General features: G+C 36.3%; 1 protein-coding gene across 2 annotated transcripts in view; it reads right to left on the reverse strand.

Annotated features, from left to right (window-relative positions):
- Nucleotides 1-6,024: 6,024 nt before the first annotated feature.
- Nucleotides 6,025-21,162, reverse strand: part of DYNC2I1 (dynein 2 intermediate chain 1) — a 36,923-nt gene continuing 21,785 nt past the window's right edge. Inside the window, exons 11-24 of one of the 2 annotated variants that reach the window (XM_042802041.1) lie at nucleotides 21,011-21,140; nucleotides 20,388-20,499; nucleotides 19,924-20,018; nucleotides 19,479-19,608; nucleotides 18,415-18,587; nucleotides 17,722-17,884; nucleotides 14,906-15,019; nucleotides 13,934-13,995; nucleotides 12,832-12,883; nucleotides 11,603-11,663; nucleotides 11,255-11,351; nucleotides 10,923-11,054; nucleotides 9,160-9,383; nucleotides 6,025-6,469 (exon numbers count right to left, since the gene is read on the reverse strand). In XM_042802041.1, coding sequence (XP_042657975.1) covers nucleotides 6,298-6,469; nucleotides 9,160-9,383; nucleotides 10,923-11,054; nucleotides 11,255-11,351; nucleotides 11,603-11,663; nucleotides 12,832-12,883; nucleotides 13,934-13,995; nucleotides 14,906-15,019; nucleotides 17,722-17,884; nucleotides 18,415-18,587; nucleotides 19,479-19,608; nucleotides 19,924-20,018; nucleotides 20,388-20,499; nucleotides 21,011-21,140 — 1,717 coding nt within the window. In that variant the 3' untranslated portion in view covers nucleotides 6,025-6,297. The remainder of the gene's footprint in view (nucleotides 6,470-9,159; nucleotides 9,384-10,922; nucleotides 11,055-11,254; nucleotides 11,352-11,602; nucleotides 11,664-12,831; nucleotides 12,884-13,933; nucleotides 13,996-14,905; nucleotides 15,020-17,721; nucleotides 17,885-18,414; nucleotides 18,588-19,478; nucleotides 19,609-19,923; nucleotides 20,019-20,387; nucleotides 20,500-21,010; nucleotides 21,141-21,162) is intronic. The other variant, XM_042802043.1, reaches the window with a different exon arrangement.

A 21,162-nucleotide genomic window follows, 5' to 3' on the forward strand; every position in this document is an offset into this window, starting at 1 on the left:
CATCATTTTGGATGAATTAATCTTTAAATGAGGCCTTTTGACGTCGTCTTATAACGTGAAAAATAGTTGGATATCTAAAGTAACTTCAGTAATCATTAATTTTCTAAATGAAGGTTAGAAGGGCAGTTTCAAATCCATTTTTTTCTTTATCCTACTTTTCTGGTATTAATCAGTCTGTCCTTTGGCTCAACTGCATGGACATTAAAAGTATCATGTTACCATTGCAAATAAATGCAGCAATCAAAAAAAATGTTTTCCACCTACATCATATAAAATCTGCGAGACAAAGACTGTTTTCTTCATTACTTATTTCAACAGCGCTATAGAACTTGTCTCCCAAGTGGTCGTCAGAGACTTCTCTAGATGAGGAAAGTTTAATACTTTTTTCTCTTAATTATTTGCCCTTAAGGAAGGGCAAAGAATTAATGCCCTTTGCATTTGAAATCTGCAGTACCAAGTGCAGTCACAGTAATTCAAATCTTTATGCAACTTATTGTAAGGGTTCACTGTTTGACTCTGCTATTTAAATATGATAGTAAATATCTGATTATGGACCATCGATTCTCTAAGCCTCTGGAAGAGTTTCTCCATCTCTCTAAGCAACACAGGTATTTTGTCCAGCTCTATGTTGATTTGTCTCCAAGAAGAACCAAGTGGATTAAAAACATGGCTTTTAAAATATGTGTCTAACTAGCTGCTGTGTTATGTCTTTTCTTCTATAACAGAGATAAAAGCCATTGCACTTTGAGTTAGAGGCAAGTTATGAAATCCCTGATGTGAAACAACTGTGGTCTAGATGATTTGAATGATTTTGCCTAGTCACAAGACAGACAACATAAAAGAGGAATAGCAGGGAAATTATCAGCTGGTGAAGCAGGACTTTTGGCTAAGAGGAAAGACCTCTTAAAGAACACTGTAGACACCTCAAGTCTTGACTAGAAAGACTAATAATGTATTATAACTGCTTTTCATTTATTGTATTAAACCTATTGAGCAGCAAGAGATTGTCTGACCTGTGCATGGGATTAGTTTCCAATGAAGCTGTTATATTTCAGACTCCTAAAAGCAAAAACCACTTGACATCTGGGAGGAAAGGGCAACGCATATATTACATAATTTAATGAATCCAATAGAAGTAAGGGTTCAACTAAAGGTGAAAAATAATCATGTTATAAATGTCAATGGGTAGTACAGGCTATTACAATATTACTTTACTCCTGCTTTTACTAGGGTATCATTGCTGTTTTCAACTGAGTTGCACCAGTGTAAAACTGGAAAACAGAGCACTCAGGCGGCTTTAATTTATAAAAGGATATAATTTATTTGGAGCTGAAATTCCATCAGTTTAATGGCACAGTGTCAAAAAGTTTGAGCTACATCCATGAAAAATACAGATTTTTCTAACTATGTACAAGTGTTAGTGCATTTATTCAAGTCTGTATTTGACACTATGTCAATAACCAACATGAAGAAAAAAGCACAAATTTCCTTGTGCTCCAAAACGATCCCATCAATGCTACCAAACAATCGAACCCGAGTCTACTTCTGTAAATCTGGTCTGACGCCCTCATGCCAGTCAATCTAAGGTCAATTTAACTCAGGACCACATTGTGCTAAGCCACCGAGATTGATAAACCATATTTTGTAAAGAAAATGTGTTTCTGATTATAAATGGAAAATTTGTAATTAGCCCCTGGAGTGTCTGAACTACCATTGTCACAGAGAACAAGAAGTCACAATTAAACCCGTATTTCATATGTTCACTTCTTGACCCAAAAGCAGATTTGATGGAAAGCAGGACATGCAGAGCTGGCCTTGTCTTGCTGCAAATGCTCAGGCACACCAAGGTCACACTGAACAGCAGCCAGGCAAGAGCAGCAGTGGATATTCTCTTCCCTGCCTGGTCAGGGAGAGCCAGTGCTCCCCATAACGTGGATCCCCAGATCTTGTAGACCACTAGACTTCCTCATGCCTCACACTTGTGTAAGTATCCTAACAGCACAGGTATGCAAGAGTTTTCAGGATTTAGCATAATCCACCTCAGTAAGAAGGCAGGGTGGCCAGGTCTGGCTGCTTTTAGCGGCTGGAAATCGATCTCACACACACCTGAATTCTCATTTTGTGCCATTCAATTAATTCTGAGCATTTTACTGGATTTACAAATTACTTTCTTCAATACTTATTCAGATAATTTTTTACCTCTCACAAGTGACAGCTGTTGGCATCAAACCAATTTTAATGTTGACCATCTAAGAGAAAACAATATAGTTTCTGAAAGCAAACTGAGAAAAGTGTGTGTTGGAGGAAGGGGGGGCAGCAGGGGGACAATCAGTGCCTATAAATACATGTATATAAATATAGGAAAAATAAAGACCTGCAGTGAGAAACTTTTCACAGCCTGTATAGGAGAAATCTGTATAGGTAAGATATACCTGGAAACATTTCTGTCGATTTCGGTTGGCTTCAATTCAGTCCATTGGTATGAAAAGGTATAAAGAAATCATTTCATTATGGACTGGTTCGCAATTGCTCATTGTCAGACACAGAGAAAGTCTGCATTGCTACTGACAATGCAGCGTCTGCTGTGGAGGTAAAAATCTCCCACTGCCATTACAATCAAAACACTTTAAACCGTTCAAGATCTCAGGTGATCTGATTAAGGGACATCTTTTCATCCCCAGTATAGTGGGCTTGGTACCAGTGACTGCAGAACATAAAAAGGAAAGGCTGAATGAATCACAGTGTTTGTAAGGAAAGGCTGTAGAAAATACTGCAAGGAGGGAAGGAAGCATCTCCTTCTTCCCAGACATAGTCAACAACTGTTTGCATAATTGCATTTGGCTGCTTTAAAAATAGATAATGTTAGGCATGGCTGATATAGATTAAAAACTATTATTTTTACCACAAATAGTATATGTAAACACTTCCCTCTTCACGCTGAGCTTCTGCAAAATATAATCAGAAGTGTAATTTAGGTAATTGATATGATTGTCTTTTGCTTGGCTTGGTTTGTTGGCACTCTGTTTCCACCTATAAAATTCTGTGGGATGTAACCATTACTGTGCCAAATGAACTATGTTTTGGTTTAACAGCTTAAAAAATGGAAAATGCTGCGACCTACACTGCAATTGCTGAAGCACCAGACACTGACAACATATTTTTCTTTCCCACCGTAAAGAGGACATGGTTGGTAACTAGAAGACCTGGGTGATACTGTAAGGATGTCCTCAGTTTCTCTCCACAGCAGCAAGCAGATATCTTATTTATTCAATTTCAGTAAAGTCTGAATAATGTCGACCTTCCAGCACAGGGCAGCCCACATCTCTTCTCCACTTTTCATGTAAATGATTATCATGTGAGAGGTGAGTGGGAAAACTCTGTCATCATGCTAAGAGGCTCTGTGTAAAAAAATACTCTGAAATATAATCCATATTTAAATAGGTCCAGTGGGATATTTCATATAGCATTAAAAAAAGAAAAGGATAAATAATTCCACATGCTACTCAGTTTTCAGAACAGCACCTAAACGATCACTTCCTATGTTGTAATATCAAGATGTTGGCCTTCCTATAGCAGTTTGAATAATGCAAGGAGAGGTCTACATCAGAAATTAGGGTAAAAGATTTTCTATTGATACACTTCTGAAACCTTCAGGAACCGCTAGTAAAAGAGAAGTTAGCTGATTTTTGTTAAGGGGACCCGTAAGCAGAGTTGTGGTTTTCCTTCTCACAGCCAAGGGGGCTCAGAAACAAACAGACAAATGAGCATTCGTCTATAAATAGAATCCTGGTAAGCCTGATTGGAAATTAAGCAAGCAATGAAAATATGGCTCATTAGCCATTTTTCTGTCCCAGTCTCTCCATAACTTTTCCTGGTTTGCATGCCACCAAATATGCCACTGATGGACAAATTCTGGTTACCCCCTAAGTGAATTTTACATAGGTCTATTCCAACAGTCTGTGTAATTCAGTGACACTTTAGTATTTGTTTTAGTTCAGCCAATTTCTACACCTAGAACAGACCTAGATTGACTTTCCAACTCCTCAGGAAAAAATCATCTGCCTTTAAGAAGAATAACTATTTTTATGATTTAAATGTGTTCTGCTAAAAATATTCCAGCTAGCAGAATATTCCCTCATTGCTACATAAGCTACAATGCTCCTGCATCATTCAACACATCTTAACTAAATGACAGCTATGATTAATTAAAGCAAAATTGCATTGGGTAGGATGGTCACCTTCAGTACAATTAAAAAGAAATGTTCTGGTAGAAAAGAAGACTCATGCTATTCCTGCTCACCCAAGCTCTACTGCAAATATAGGCTGACAGGTTAATAAAAGCATTTCTAAACAGTTGTAGGAGATTGGCCATCTGATTCAAGAATTCTGTTCCTCAGTTAACTTATTATTCAGCTACTGAAAACTTCATTTTCCCATCTGTGAGATGACAAAGTCCAATGAAAACAATATTAATATTTATGTTCTAAATAGAACAGGCTTTCAAAGCACATTCATAAAGTGGAAAATAAAAGAAGTTTATCCAAAACTTTCTGGCGTTTTGCATATTTCAAATTTTTCAGCCTTGCTGCCAGGATTTGTTGGCTTAAGAGTAAGAAGTTACATTTTATAAAAGTTATTAATGTAGGTGGATAGTGATTTAATTTTTATATCATTTGAATGATGAGTTTCTATTATATGGGTCAGTTAATTTTAACTACAGTTCATACTGTTAAGAATACGTATTCCAAAATTGTCCACAGGTGGGAAAAATATATTTATTGGGGCTATTTTAAATGTTTCATGATAGTAGTGTTTATGTCCTATATAAATATTATTCAATAGAATGTGTGTGTGTATGGACACAACTCAGAGCTACTGGCAAAAATGATAAGGATATGAAAATACTTTGGAATTAACAGCCAACTTTTTTTCTTTCATATACAGGGTGTCATTTTTAATTAATCATGTTGTTGCTTTTCTAACTTAACTTGTAGTGTATATTACTAAGGTATAAACCAAGCAATGAAGATGATGAGAATCATTTGTGTTTATGCGCATAAAAAAAAAAAAAAAAAAAAAAAAAGATCTATAGCTGACCATGGAACTAGGATAGCGAAAATGGTCTCTGAAATATGTATCTCATCAGCCTCTCTGGACTGCAATCACTGCTTTTGGGGAAAGGAAAATGTGCGGTGGACTACAGCAGATTCACTCCTAAAGTGGCGCGTGTTGTTTCTATAAGGCACTCATTTTTTACTGCTGTGAGTTGGCACCATCATGTGGCCATTTTTTGTTTGCTCAGTTTAAGTAACAATTTACAGAGAAAAATGTTTGCAATGAATTAATTAGAATTTACAAATCACTTCAGTCTATTTTAGAAGGAGATGGTAACATATCTTAAATATGTTTACTAAATTGTGAACACATTGTCTTAACAATTGTCCTTTTTTCCCTGAATCCGTCCTCATTTAATCATGGTTTTCCTCATAATCTTTAAGTAAGAAGTTGTTAGGCTACAAAAATCAAAGACATATTCAGTGCTTGGTCTTGGTCCAAACGTTACCAATAGTGTATAAAAATTAGTATCATATTATAGACAACTATCCTCTTCCTCACTACAAGAGCTTTGGAAATTATTTGCAGGATTAAACAGGTCAGTATTTTCTGTTTTACACAAGAAATCCCAAAGGATTTAGAATTTCGGTAAGTCTCACAAGCATATTGTTTACATAGTTTGCTCCAAACAGGTAGGGTACATACCAGGACAACTTGAGTTAGTCAGGTATTCCTTTTGCAAAGTTTCAGGGTCAAAATCAGAAGTAAGAAGGTATCATGCGATGTAAATTGGTATTCTGACATGTTTGCATAATGTTTTTAGGTAGATATAAGAAAGTTTTACCGAGTGTAAGTGTGTAAAAGGCCCAGAGGTAGAAATCTCTATATATTCAGGTTGCTTATACAGAGGCACAAGTCACCAAAGGACTGCTATCATTTACTTCACAGTGGAATAATGAGAAACAACAGTGTAATTTATAGGAATATATTTTCGGTATTTTTAAAAAATATATACATCTAAACTTTTTTTCAATAATTAAATACAGTTCATCTTTTTGAGTACATTAATGCTAAATTTGTTTCTGTCATTTTTATGATAAATTGTTTCAGCTGAAATGTTTTATTGATACTTTTAAATATATACAAGTTGCATACAATATTACATTGCAAATCTTTTAATTGCAGTCAAAAATAATTTCAATACTTTGCAATAATTTGTACACCCACATAGGTGTAGTGTTTCTAAAAAGACTGCAATAAAATCAAATGTAGTTTTTCAGATTCCTCAGGCTGAGGTAATGCCCACTTCTTCTTTACACACTGAATGTCTATCTGTCCAGATTCTTTGGCCAGTGCAATGCCTAACAATCCATTTGTTCTTTCTGGTTCTCCCAGTAGAGCCATAGTTACAACACTGAAATCAAAAGAATGGGGGAGTTTTTTTTAATTGAGGCAAAATTAATAGAAATTGGTGCTTTCAAACATGTTTTTAGCAGGTTATTTATAGTTAACTAGATGATTCCTTTTTTCTGCTCATCACAGTGTAGTATTTCTCACTATTTCAAGTCCCATCATGTTTGTCAGCTTTTCACCAGTTGCAATAATTTAATGCAAATAGACAATTCTTCCCCTGTTCACAGATTCCATCAATTTCTAATCATGACTTAGAAATTTTTTCAAGCTTATGAAAATTAACTATGTTTTATGGTATTTTCCAGTACAGTGTAGCAAGTTTAAAAATTATATTATTTTCTCCCAAAAGTAGCAGTACTTTGCTATAGTTACAAGGCTACAATGAAAACTTTTAGTTAGAGTTATTCACTAAAACTACCTTAGGCCTAGGGAAGGCAGAGTGTCCCAGTAGGGCTCCCATCAGGGAGGAAAGAGAATCCTCAAGACTATAATTCAGAAAGGCTAAATTAAACTATTTTTCTGCATCAATCTGCAGGATAGCCAGGTCTCTAAAACACTGGCTACAGGAACAGTATTGTAAGACTACCCTGATGTTAGCCTTGGTGAATGTGTGCTAGCCAAAAATTTTGCTTACTTGTGACAAGGAACACAATATATTTCTTTATATTGGTAACCATACTATATATATAGGCATTTTAAAATGTTGTCCAACACCTTGCATATTTTAGGGGTTGATCCTGATCCAGCAAAGCTATCTTTGAATTTAAAACAGTCAGTGATTTTAGTGGGAACAAAATTCTTCTCTTCACATAAACAGCAACTTCTTCATGTACAGACAGTTGTCCCAACTGATAACACTATAGTGATTTTGATTTATACTACCGTTAGTTCTCCTTTACCAGTGTTCTGGGTTGAGTGAGTGGTGGAGTTTTTTGGTGGCAGGGGAGGGGGCTATCGGGGCGGCCCCCTGTGAGAAGCTTCTCGAAGCTCCCCCAGCTCCAAGCCAGCTCCACTTCTGTTTGGGAAATTGAGCCAATCGGCTGCGCCTCTGCGATAACGTATTTAAGAAGGGACGTGGTGACTGGCAGTGGGACTTGTGAGGAGTTGCCACAGCTGCATGAACACCAAGGTCAGTGGAGGAATGGAGGAAGAAAGGAGGGGGGAGGTGTGCCGGAGCAGAGACCCCCCTGTATCCTGTGGGGAGACAGCAGGGTGGCCCCCCCCTGCCACCCATGAAGATCTACGGTGGAGCAGACATTGACTTATGGACTGTGGCTCCTGCTCGGCATAATCAAGGTTCTGTGCCCGAAGAAGGCCGGGGTCTCATGGGAAAAGGTAGCCCCGCTGCTGTAATTCAGTGCTGGGAGGATTGCAGCATGCGGGGGAGTCCCACGCCGGAGCAGCTTGGGAAGGGCTGCAGCCGTGGGAGAGAATCCAGTCGGAGGAAGTTAGTGACCCATGACGGAGCAGTGTGGGGAACGCTGCGGCCCGTGGGAGGAACTCATGTTGGAGAAAGTTTGTGGAGGACTATCTCCTGTGAGAGGGGGACCACGATGGAGCAGGAGGAACAAGTTTCGGACACTCCCCTCACCGAACATGAAGAAAGTGGCAGCGCTGACTGCACCCCCCATTCCCTGCCCCTGCGCCACTGGGGGAGGAGGTAGAGATATCGGGAGCAGAGCTGAGCCCGGGAAGAAGGGAGGGGTGGGGGGAAGGTGTTCTCAAGATGTGGCAATGCTTCTCACTGTCCTACTCTGTTAAGTGTTGTTAGTGTCTGTGTCCTGGTTGGGGCTGGACTAGAGTTCCTGTTGGTTTTAGTAGCTGGAGGAGTGCTGCAGCACAGAGACCCCAGGGGCTCCCCAGGTCCCAGTGCCCTCACCTGTGTGCGGGGGCGGGGGAAGCACAGCTGGAGGGCTGGGCCGGGATTGGCCGATATTCCATGTCATGTGACCTTGTGCTCACTATATAAAGGCAGGAGTGGGCCGGGAGAGGTGGCCACTTTTTGGAGTGTTGCTGTGGGGTCTTTGTGTTTGGGGTTGCTGGCCGGGAGCAGGCGGGTGTCTGTTGGCGGGTGGTGAGTAGCTGTATTGTACATTACCTACTGCTATTGCTGTCAGTGTATTATTCAGTTACTATTATTAAACTGTTTTTATCTCAACCCGCAAGTCTCCCTTTGCCCCTCTGATTCCCTCCCCATTCCCAAGTGGGGGGAGGGTGGGTGAGCGACTGTGGGGCATTTAGCTGCTGAGTAGGCTCAAACCACAACAGTCTGTAATGTCTGTAATAAATGTATGTTCTTTTTTTTCTTCCCCTAACGAGTCTGCCTCTTGCTCGTGATCATAAAGGGGAATTTTTCCCCATCCCAGTCCTATCTCGAACCCCAAGCCTGGCTCTCTGTCCCTTCTCATTGCCGGAAGGGAAGGGAGAGAGAGCTGCTGCATTGTGGTTGGCTGCTGACCAGGCCTAAACCACGACAATCAGACTGTATAAAATAAGTAAATAAGGATAAACTAAAATTTAGCTCGTTATATTCTCCTTCCGCACCTCCAACAGTTTAAAAATCACTGTTAGAAAAGCAAATTCTAATGAAAATGTAACATCAAGCAAAAAATCCCATCCAAACTCTAATCATAATGTAGATTATAATAATATTAGTATTTTGTTTAAAAGAGAGTAATATAATGTACTTACGTCTCTGACGGAATAGTCTGCTTTGCCACAGGGAACAAATCATTTTCCAGAAGATCCCAAATATAAATATTAGATGATGCATCCAGGACAAAAAACACAGCTGGTCTTGTTAAAGCCCACTGCAAGGCAATAACTGGTTGGCCATTGGTGCTGTCATTCCACTGCATGAGGGGATACTCTGATGTCATTTGGTGTAATCTAATACTTCCATCTGAACAGCCAACCTATATCATAGTCAAAAAGAAAACACTTCCTGGTAACAAAACAAACTAAGCAAGATGAAAACTGCAATCCAATTCTTGAGATTATCAAGCATATAAATAAAATTAGTAACCTGACTCGAGTGGCACATATCTCTTATATCTGACTTTATGGACTATCTGGATTTTAACTTTTAATATAATTTTGAGTTCAAAAGCAGTAACTCTGTACTGAGCGTACTAGAGTAACCTAATCCACTAATCCTGGGTTGAAGCTCTAATTTCCTATTTTAAAAAAATTCTAACTATCAGCTTCAGTAATACCATGATCGAGCAGAACCTGACAGTAGTCTGAATCAGGGTGAGGTCAGAGCCTAGAGACCAATTCAGACAGCTAGTGAGTGACACATGTAATCTGTAAAACCAAGAATAGCTTTCAGAAGCACAGGCTGTGCTTAACAGTATAATGATATTAAACTGATTCATAATGAACAACTAAATCCAAAGACAGGCAGATATCACTGCTTCCAGATATTTTCTTATAATCTCTGTCTTGGCCAGTGTAACATTTACAAAATTGCTTTAATCCAGGTACAAAAAAAATTATTCTATGAAAACAGAAAATAACTTGCTTTTACTACCTTGGGCCACCTCTACATCAGAAAAACTTCCTAGAATTTTCCAATTATCATGACTTTTTACAGTGATTGCAAACTGTGCTAACATTTAAAAGGATTCTTCAGATATAAGCCTGTAGAAATTAGTATCACTCTTGATAAACGCATTTGGGAAAAAGGTAAGAACATCCATACTGGTAAAAGAAAGTTCTGACTGTGCAGGGGATGGCAAAAAATATGTACACTGCAGCCAAACACATTCATTTTATACCTTAGGCAATTCCAAAGACGTCAGGTAGATCATGACAAAGTTAGAAAGAAAGCCTTTTTAAGAGAGATCAAGTACAAATATATGCAAAGACAAGCAGATGGAAAATCCTAACAAAGTTAGATTCAAGTTGCATTGAATAAACTTTTACCAGGGAGACATAAAAACAGTGGGTGTGTCAACACGGACTGCTGAGGTTAGATTTGAACACAGCTGACCACACGGTACACTGTCAGGCATACCCTGAGGGTACAGCCGATGTGGAGAGGAAAGGGAAGCATGGAATGCCCAGAGCTGCTACAGAGACCTTTATTTCACAGCAATACAGATATTTTGTCTCCAAAATTATTAAGTCACTAAGAGATGTATGATAAGAGTGAGAAACAGCTGAGGCTTCATTAGCAGCAGAAAATCTGCTTGCAATGCTGAATTTCAGTAAAAACAAAGAATAAGTTATAAGGCTGAAGTGAGATTGCCATCTGTTTCTGTGAGCCAGATGGTCCACCTTTTACATAAGCAAAGTTCAAACACCAGGATGCAAGATTTGTTGTCACCCTTCATGGAAGATTGAAATTAGTGAGGTAAATCAACTATCACATCTAGTTAAATACATCAAATTAGAAATCTTCTCTCAACAAGTAATTAAAAAATGAAACTTATATTAAAATGTTTTCATACCAAAAAAAGTGGCTTTCCAAAAGGGGAGAAATCAATTGCGTTGATGCTTATTGATCTCACTCTGCTCTCTTGGGGTCTGAATAGCTTTGGAAGAACTTTTAAATCATGTCTTGTACCATGGCCTACCAGCCCCTATGAACAATATAAACAAAATTAATTAAACAAAATAAAACAAAGATACTTAATAGCTAACAAATTTTGATAGCAAGCAGATTTTAATAATAGTCTCAAATTATAAATTTTATGTACAGTCTGCTGGTAAAATTTCAAGTAAATGTGGCAGCTTCCAAAATAAAAAATAACAATGAGATTAATTTCAGCAGATTACTCACAATGTTTGTTCCAACAATGAAATGATTAGGATTAGAAGACAGAAATTTAATAGTCAGTGTCTGAGGCATTCTCTGGCGCACATCCTTTGGGAAAAGGCTAGGAAAAACATAAAGGTAAAAGATGACATAAACACAGGAAGTTGTCTCCTAAAGCTATGCAAATACATACAGAAAGTAAATCTAAAATGTCTATGACTAGCTCTAGGAAGAAATGTATATTTAAAAAACCCCAAACAACAAATTAAAATATTGTTAAATATATCTTACATAACAGCAAATTAATAACGTATAGGAAAAATTAGCTTTGTGAGACATACGTGTAAAATCTAAAAGACCCTGTTTTCTTACCTGTTATTCAATTCCATAGTAGAGCTATGTACTAACTTCACTTTCCCCCCAGGAATTAAACCTAAAATTAGATAAAATAATTATTTAAACTGATTTAAGCACTTTGCGTTATGAATTACTATCATCAAATTAAAACCTAAGCTAATATGTAAAAGAATATTTCATAAATAGTTTATTGTAGATATAGCTTTTGATATGTAAGAATACATAATTTATAACTATTTACTTCAGAATTCAAATCTTAAGAGTTGTAATCTTTGATAGAAATCCAAGAAAAAAGACAGAGAAAGGGAAACCTGACTATATGTTTGTTTTAGTTTTACAGTATGGATAAAAAAATCCTGTAATATCACTCTATAAAACTCAATTCTATCAATGGCAAAAATGCACAGTTATATCACTTAGATCTTTAAAAACTAATTATATTAATGAGACTGTAATAATGCTTCCATAAAGTTGCTCTATGTTACTTGTTAGTAGAGAATAACAGAAATAATTCAAATCCTTCAAACACAATAATTTTTTGAAGAGGAAAAACTGTGTCAAAACACAACCATAGCTTTAAAATGTACCTCTCCACAGACATCATAGCCAGCTTTAGCAGCTTAATACAGCCAGACATTGCACACGAGCTCATAAATTCGAACACTGATCAAGAAATCTGATTTGTTAGCATTACTTCAGTGTTTATATATCTATTTTAAAATGTATCAGGATTTTAATCACAGCCTTTTCCAGTTAGGTAAGTATGTGAGTCTAAATTTGTTCAAAGAACAGAAAATATCATTTTCTTCTTTCATATAACTCAAAAAGGGCTGAATTGACTTTGCTCTTTACTTTTTTTCATGGAAATTTTTGCCTCATATTAAATTAAGTATCTTACCCAAAAGAGAACTTTCAGGGCAATCTCATATTTTTGAAAAAAAAAAAAAAAAAAAAAAAAGATGTTGAAAACACAGAAATCTGCTGTGACATTATAAGAAATGTGATTGTCTGGTGGCAGTTACCAGTACAGAATTAGCAGATAAGATTCAGGTAGCAGTGAAAATAGCTCTCATGATACCTAACCCATAACCCCAAATATGTGTCCTATTCAGAATTAATCTTTTCCTTAGTAATTTTGCTTTCTTCTAAATTATTTTTTGTCATCACTGACTCTTTCTCTCTCTTCTAACTTTATAATTTCAAAACTCAAGCACTTTATTCTACTTCTAATGTACAGTACTTACCTAAATCAGTTTGTGAACCAGCTAAATCCACTTTTTGTAATTCAACAACTACCTGAAAAGTCAATATTTAACATTAATAAGCAATAAATATTTACCAGACTTTAAATTTAGTTTTTCAACTAGTTGCAATAACGTATGATATAACTCTAAAGAAACATTTAGGTAGGTGTAACACTACAATGATTACAGGTAGATTTTCTATCCCCTGTTAATGTCTGCAATGCCAAAACCAGCTTCACATACCTACTGGAAAATAGAATATAGGAAGCTACATTCTACACTTAATTGCTTGTTAACATCCTATGGGTTTGGTTGGTCACAAAAAAAAAACCCTAAACCCCAAAATAAGGATTTGTAAGACATTTGCTCTGCTTTTCACTATTAATGAAATAGAAAGGGTAGATAATTTGGCCTGAATCTGTTGTAACTAAAGTTACTTAGAGCTTTAAGGGACTTAACTGGTGATACAGAAGGGAGATACTTTTATCCCCCTACTATTTACTGAGCCATTCAGTTCCTCAAGCAAGGTCAATTCAGATGCAAACAACTGGTTCAGCACCTGAACCAAAGCTGCATCAGAAAAATACTGAAAACATCTGATAGAAAGAAGAGTTGTCAGAACAAAAATTAAGAGCAACAGACCTGGTGCTTACCTGCCCATCATATCTTAGGCACGGTAATCTTATTCACAGATTTTCATTTTGCCTCTTGAACATTTATTTTATATAAATTATTAATTTATTTTCTCACATTCAATACAGTCTCCGACACCACTGTGATTCAAATAAAATAAAGTAGGTGGGTGAAAGAGCCCTGAGTGTTATTCAATTAATAGAAATATGTGAACATATTCCTATCAAGCAGAACTACTGATTGCCCGTTTTCATGAATTCATGTACCTATTAATAGTTTTGCCTAAGTATAACACCATGGCATTAGGGAGTCAGGTCAAAAATTTTGAGGAGAATTCCAACAGAATGGCTAGTGTTGCTGTAGGGACGAAGTTCTCATCAGAAATCCTGGATTCGGGTTGCTGTATTTAAAGAAGTATTTTATTATTCCAACATGCGATACTCTCTCTTTTCATACACATATTACTCACCCACATACTGAGGATTCCATTTTCATCCATTGAAGCTATCTGAAATGGAGGACCTGACATTTCTACGGAATAAATAGTAACAATTTATATTCATACATTGACCTTCATCCTGAACAATATCAAAGGATTTGAAACATTTCCTAGGTTAATATATTCTCTGAAAATTTTATGATGCTCTCAGCTTCATAAAAAGGGAAAGTGCCCTAATTCTACCAAAGAAGAAAAAAACATGAAACTAGTATGTTTAGTTTGTCCTACCAGATAGGCAGATGTTCTCTGTCCACATCTTTTAAAATGTCTGGATTCTGCACGGACTTTGGAACAGAACATAAAGTGCAATAGATGAAATCTTGTAAAGCCTGCAATACGCAGCACATTTCTTTGGACTACTTTGGATTTCAAAGTGAAAATCTGTATATGGAAGTAAATAATGTCTCCTCTAGCACACTGCCTGAGAATCTAGGGGCATGAGGATTCAAGTTTCTTTGCAAAGGTTGGTCATAAAAAAATTAGGCAAAAGGCACAGGAAGAACCACCAAGTACAGGAACATATTGTAAGTGCTTTCAAATATAAGTAAGTTGCTCCACTTTTTTAGATAGGGGGATTTTTGACATGATAGGAGCACTAAGACTTCTCTAAAGGCATTCTGATTTCTTTAAAGACATTACAGAAGCTCTAAGATTTCTCTAAAGGCAGTTTTGGAGTGACAACTTGTTTTATCATGGAAGAACAAAATATTGTCTTATAAACAGACATTATAACAAGCATTCACCCACATCTGATGAGAAGTTGAGTTGGTACTACATTAAAATGGGAGCAGAAGACAAACATGAATGTTGTATGCAACTGATACTACAGAGAAATGAGGCAGAATAGAGTTATAAACTGGATTTTGGTGATATATATTTGTTTCACTAGATACCTAAAGAAGGACTCAGACGTATTGATGCTTTGAAGAGCAGCTTACATACCCTCTTGATAAGAGAGGCTTGAGAGCCCATAATTCTGATCACTGTAGAGAGAGGTTGAGACAGGTTCCACTGCTAGTATAGGAGAGGTGTGGTTTACCGAGTTTAGAATGCCATCTGTAGTTAAGGATAGTGAAGAGTAAACACTATTATTTTTAACACAAACAACAACAAAACCCTAATCACTTTTCAGCTTATGGGAAAATGATAATTACAAAGAAAGAATGGCAAATAATAACTTAATAAATAATTACTTCGTGAAAGTCTCAAGTAAAGTACTGCAAACTCTTAAATTAACAAAATACGACCAGATAAATCAATGTTTCACCATCTGTATTTACTTCTCATTTTCCAAATGACTGCTGCACCATTTATGCCACTGTACCAGACATTTCATTAAAATCTGCTATTGCAGGGTTAACATGAAAAGAATTATGTTAATTTCAAGCTCTATAAATAATGCTTAGTATAGAAAAGACAAAATAGAAGAAAAATTACTCTTACACAGTATTATTTAATAGAAAGTAACTACGCTGACACAAACAATTCACCACAAGAATATATGTATTTACCCTTTAATAATATTTTTAAATAAAGGTATATTTAGAGCAATTTCAATATTCGTTTTTGTCAGATACTCTTTATTTCTGGATTTGTTCTGTGCACTTAACTTAATCTCATTTAAGACCAAAGGCATAAAGCTTCCTAAGTATACAGCATTAAAAAATGCTTGCTTATATAAGCAACTACATGAAACTGTATACATACATTTGACTACCAGCCCATTACGCAACACAAGACCAAGCATCTTTGATCTACTAAAAACACTAAAAGTCTATCAACAACGAACTAGTGTTTACTTTTACACAGCTACTGCAATTAGATACACTTATGAACAGAAGAGGACTTTGTGCAGGTATGTGGTGGGTTTTTTTAAAAAAACAGTATTACCCCGGGATAAGTTAAATGATAGCGCCTGCACACATACAAAAAAGAAAAATACATAAAGAAGGATTTATTATGCAGTAATAAAATTATTTACAAAAACATTGCTATGTGTTATTTTTCACTCTAGGGTACAATACAGTGCCAAGAAAAATGGCACCAATTTATAATTAAGATTGAGACAAATGCATTTATGTAACATCTCATTCCCAATCTCTCAACGTACAACTACATACAATGAAAATGTCAGTAAGATTAATGACTTGCTCCTCTCTCTAAATTTGCAATGACAAATATTAGTAATAGGCATGAAGATCCATTCATTTCCATCAGATTCATAAAATTGTAAGGATCTCAAATACCAATTCAAATGCAGAGTGAAGTACTTCAGATTGTGTCTTCTAGTATGTCATCTATCTGCCCTAAATAAACCTCTGTAACTTGAAATTGTCATCCTTGGGTTGTAAGAAAATTTACAAAAGCCTATGTTATTTTGATCATACATTAAGGAATCAGAAGTGTAGAAAAAGAGAAATGCAATGACCAGTAAATGTCAAAGGATGAAAGGAGGTCACCCACAAGAACTTTTGATAAGTAAACTTTCTTCTGGCTTCCCAATTTGTATGCAACACTAATTTAGGCCGTATCTAAACAATGCAGAAAATTCCACGTTATTTTTTGTTGCTGTGCTTCTCTTCCATCAAGAATCTGCAAAGAGCACTATATAGAACCCAAATGGCCCCAGTGCTAGCGAACTTGTTTAGGTGACAAGCTGGATGAAAGTAAAATGTATGTCCAGGTTTTGCTCCAACATGCAGTCGATACCTTTCTAGCGATACCAAATCAGAGAGCTTTTGGGCCCCAAAGTTTAGTCACAGCTTCAGAATACTTTCAATGAAAGACTAAAAGTAACTGACTGCTGACTATGGAACTTAGAACTCAACTTAAACCACTGTATAGACCACCTCTGACATTTAGCCTTCAGACACTACTTGTTTCCAATGATATGGTCCCCATATATGCTGAACCAATAGTATCATAAAAACACAGTTGTGTATGTAATGAAAATATGAGAAATTCCTATATCTTACATTGCCATAATAATTGATAAGTTGGCAATAAAAAACCACAATCCTCACACAACTTTAAGTCATAAAGTTAAATAAGTGGAATTTTAGAAATGCATAAAGGTGATATTCAGACCAAAGATTAAGACATTTTAGATGGTATATACATATAAAACAGCTGTATAATATCTGTAAGTGAACTAAATCTAATTAATGCAACCAATCCAGCTAACCATATACAGTTATCTGTATTAGGAGGAGATTAATAGCTCTCTGGAACCCACACAGTAGCACTGCACTGATTCTAAGCTTGTATACACTTGGATACATATCTTGCATGCAATCTTATAAAAACATCAAGACTTAGGTGACAATTTGTACGTATTGCGACCTTTAAATGACATTTGAAAAACTGTGTTTTACAGTCTTAATTTGATTTTTTTTAATACATCTTAATAGGCGTGCTTAGATGTAGATAAAAAAGAAACGCAGGTTATATTAAGGGAGATAAAAGGATGAAAATTGACTGAGCTAATGATTTCTGATGAGGTAGTAGTAGAGTCATCCATTTTAATATTACAATGCTTCTTAAATTCTATACCTGGTCCACCTCTCTATTCTCACTACTTGATGCATACTGAGCTGGCTTACATTTCGTTACAGCTATTACTGACTGGCAATTTTTACTAAACTAAATATCATCTCTGAAATGTCTAAACTAGGCTACCAAGAGCGTTCTTAGAATAATTAATACTGGAATTGTCTCACTGCCCACAAAATGACTAATCAGAATGCACAGATACTAACCAGTGGAAAATGTTGGCACTCTAAATGTCCAGTCAGTTTCACTGATCATCATATGAGGATGCATTCTTGAGTCTTCTCGAAGATCCCACACCAACAATGAACCATCTGTTGTTCCAGCAAAAACTAATGTTGTTTTATTGGGACTAAAGCAGCAACATATCACCTGTTAAGCAGTAAAAATATGCATGGCTGATATTATAATAAAGGCCAATGGTTTGGTAAGCCTGAAATATGTTTGTTATTCCTAGGCATGCAAATCCAGAAAAGACAGATTACAGGTGTTTGCAGTACTTAAAATGGAAGTAGGATACAAGACTTTCAATAGGCCTTCCCTTGTCAAGACAACTGTGTAATCTGCATCTACTGCCACAAAGCTGAAGGGGTTGATTCAACTCTATGATAGTGAGGGGTAGAGAGAAGTCCTGACAACATCTGAACCAGCCATTTTACTTCCTTTCACTCTTCAATGATGAGAGGGAGTCAAAATTTAAAAGAAAAAACAACACAACATACACAATGACCACCACTACATTCTAGCACTAGAGCAGAAAATGGAATGAGAATAGTACTTTGCTCACTAGGCTCAAATGTGTTTCTCAAAAGATGACATAACTTGCAGCAAAATAAGAGAACAATTACACATAATAAAGCCTTTTATTCAATGGGCAAATATACAATGTTATTAAAACATACCTCTGAGTCACATATTAAAACCTTCTGAGGACTGGAGGGCTGCCAGATGTTCCAAACACATATGATGCTCTTTCTGTTCAGTAAGCCAACATCTGCCTTTTCAGGTAATCCATGAACTGAAAGTAGTGTCTGCCTCTGAACTTGAGAGACATATAGGCAGGATATTTTTCGGTCTAATCCATTTAAAAAAAAATCAAGAAAGAAAAGCAATAAATAAAAAAGTAAACTCACTTCAGATGAAAAAGCATATTTAGCTGCTATAGCAACAACCAAGGAAGTTAAAACATAATTATGAAGAATATTTCTATTAACAGTGGAATGCTATTGACGTTATACAAGAAAAAAAGGAGGGACTAGAGAAGGAATCCAAAAAATTAGAACTAAATAGAAATCAAAAATGCAGAGAGACAGGAAGTTAACAGAATAATTATTCTGGGCATAAGCAACCAATCTGATCTGACATTGGTATATGTACTAAAAATTAATATAAATCACAATCAGGAAACAGCACAGGCCAGGCTTTTTCTAGTTCATCTCATGTGTTTGTCTTAGAATACGTATGGTTTGGTGTTATAATAGGTCTTCCTAACATAATTAAAGATGCTTTATTTTTAATTTTACTTTTCATCTGAACATCTACTGTTTATATGGGGAAGATATAACTGCAGTTCAAATATATCAGGCTATATTCTCCCTGTTAAACAATGTTGCTTTATTTGCAACTTTGGCCTTACTGTCAGCATAAAGAGCCTAAATAAAATTACACTTCTTGGTATGGCCCTTCAAGAGGGGCAAGAAACTACACCCAGGGCACCCCTACATCATGCCAATTGCTGGCTAGATTTCTGGTTTCATAGCAGCTAGGATGCTCTGATGTGCCCTATGTGAAACTAATCTGCACAGTTACATTAAGATTAGTGCAATTAAAAGAAAAGTGGGCTTTATATCATCTATATATCCTGATAAGTGCTCTTTGCACTTCAGTCAAGACAGAGCATGGTATTTTGCACAGGAAAGAGTTCACACTGTGTACTAAAAGGTGTAGAATAAAGGTGTTCCCTTACCATTGAGGAACTGCTGGTTAGTATTTAACTGGAAACAGCTATCACTAATAGACAGACTGGTTTGTCGAGATCTTGCTTTCCACCTGGGTTGTGTTGCAACTTGATCTTCCTCTAGCAAAACAGCAATCACCTTTCAAACACAATTACATTTAGAGAAATAAAAGGGTCATCTTATCTTTCAGCTTTGATATTTGTAGCTTTCTAAAGTATGTGGATTAATTTCATAAAATTTACCAACTCTCTTGTTAATTTTATTTGCAAATACAGCTTTACGGACACAAAAGTTGCATGGCTCTGGTTCCATTCCTTTGCAGAGAGATGAATCTCATTGATAATGGGTATTATTTAATGTATTTAAATTAGTCAGAACAAGTACTGTAAGTGATCTATCATACTGTACATTTATGCACAGAACTCACAAGGGATATTAATTATGTAAGTGTACCTGGCAAGCAGACCGGAGGAAATTTGCTAATCTTTGTGAATCAATTTTAGGTGTTAGAGCTCCATTCACTGACATATCCTGGCTGTTTATGGAACCTAAGCAAAAAAACAAAACCAAAAACTAAACTTGAAGCTTCAAAGGGGAATCAATTAAGAAAACCATAAGAACAATTAACTTTTTAGGCAAGAGGAGAGTGGAAGGAATCAACTCTTCAGCAGAAATAATAGTATTGAAGAACAAGATCTGTTGGGGAATTGTATCTGCTGCCAACAGAAATAGCAATCCAGAAGGAAGAAACTATTTCTGCCACTTATTCTCCACCCCCTCTCCACAAAGGGATGCAGAGTGCCTATAGCAGTTTGCTATCAATGCAGCCTGCCACATTACAAATTCTGACAATAGGTACAAAAGAGAAAGTTTACATGCATTCATGCATAAATGAGTAAGATTCAAATGTTCTTCACCTCCAGATACAAGGGCATCTTCTCCTGGATGCTGTGTCCACTTCTCCAATGTCTCAACTTCCTCAGTCTGAATGTCTCTCTCAAGATTGTCCTCGTTACACTGAACATATGCCTAAAGTAGAAAGATAAAGTGATCCATATATTGGTGACACAGCTAAGAATGACAGCACATAACTGAATAGAACTTAAACAGTCATTTTAAAACTGACTTGCGCAACCTCTTCTATTTGTAAATTCAGACCTAACCATACCGACACAGTGTCACTACTTTGTGCATGCACATTTTATCACATTTCACACAAGAGTGCTAGACCTACTGCAAAAATACAGAATGTCTTACATGATGTGCAAACTCTAAACCCAGCATACTTGGAACAGTGAGTCACAAACATAAAGTCCTTTAGAAAATGGGGAAGGAACATAAGAGAGTCCTAATAGAGAAAGGAAATGGCCCATCTGGCCAAAAGTTTTGATACCGTTGCTTTACAGTAATTAAGGCTTAATTAATTTATTACTTTACTGTCTTATTAGCTTTAGTAACTTCCTTTTGTAAGAAAAATTATTTCCCAGAACAAGAATCAGCACTTTCAGGATTTAAATATTACTACATATTTGCTACCCACCTGCTTAGTGTTCATTTTACCAAAATTCCTGATATACATGTCGTACTCATTTACGGGAGGCAAATCCAATAAAGAAAAACTAACTGAGAAGTCCAGATCAATCAGTGGGAGGAGTTCTGAACTCCGTTTTCTTCAGAATGGATTACAAGAGA

This window comes from Tyto alba, unplaced genomic scaffold (genome assembly GCF_018691265.1).
Source record: "Tyto alba isolate M040663 unplaced genomic scaffold, T.alba_DEE_v4.0 Super-Scaffold_38, whole genome shotgun sequence".
Taxonomy (NCBI): Eukaryota; Metazoa; Chordata; class Aves; order Strigiformes; family Tytonidae; genus Tyto; species Tyto alba.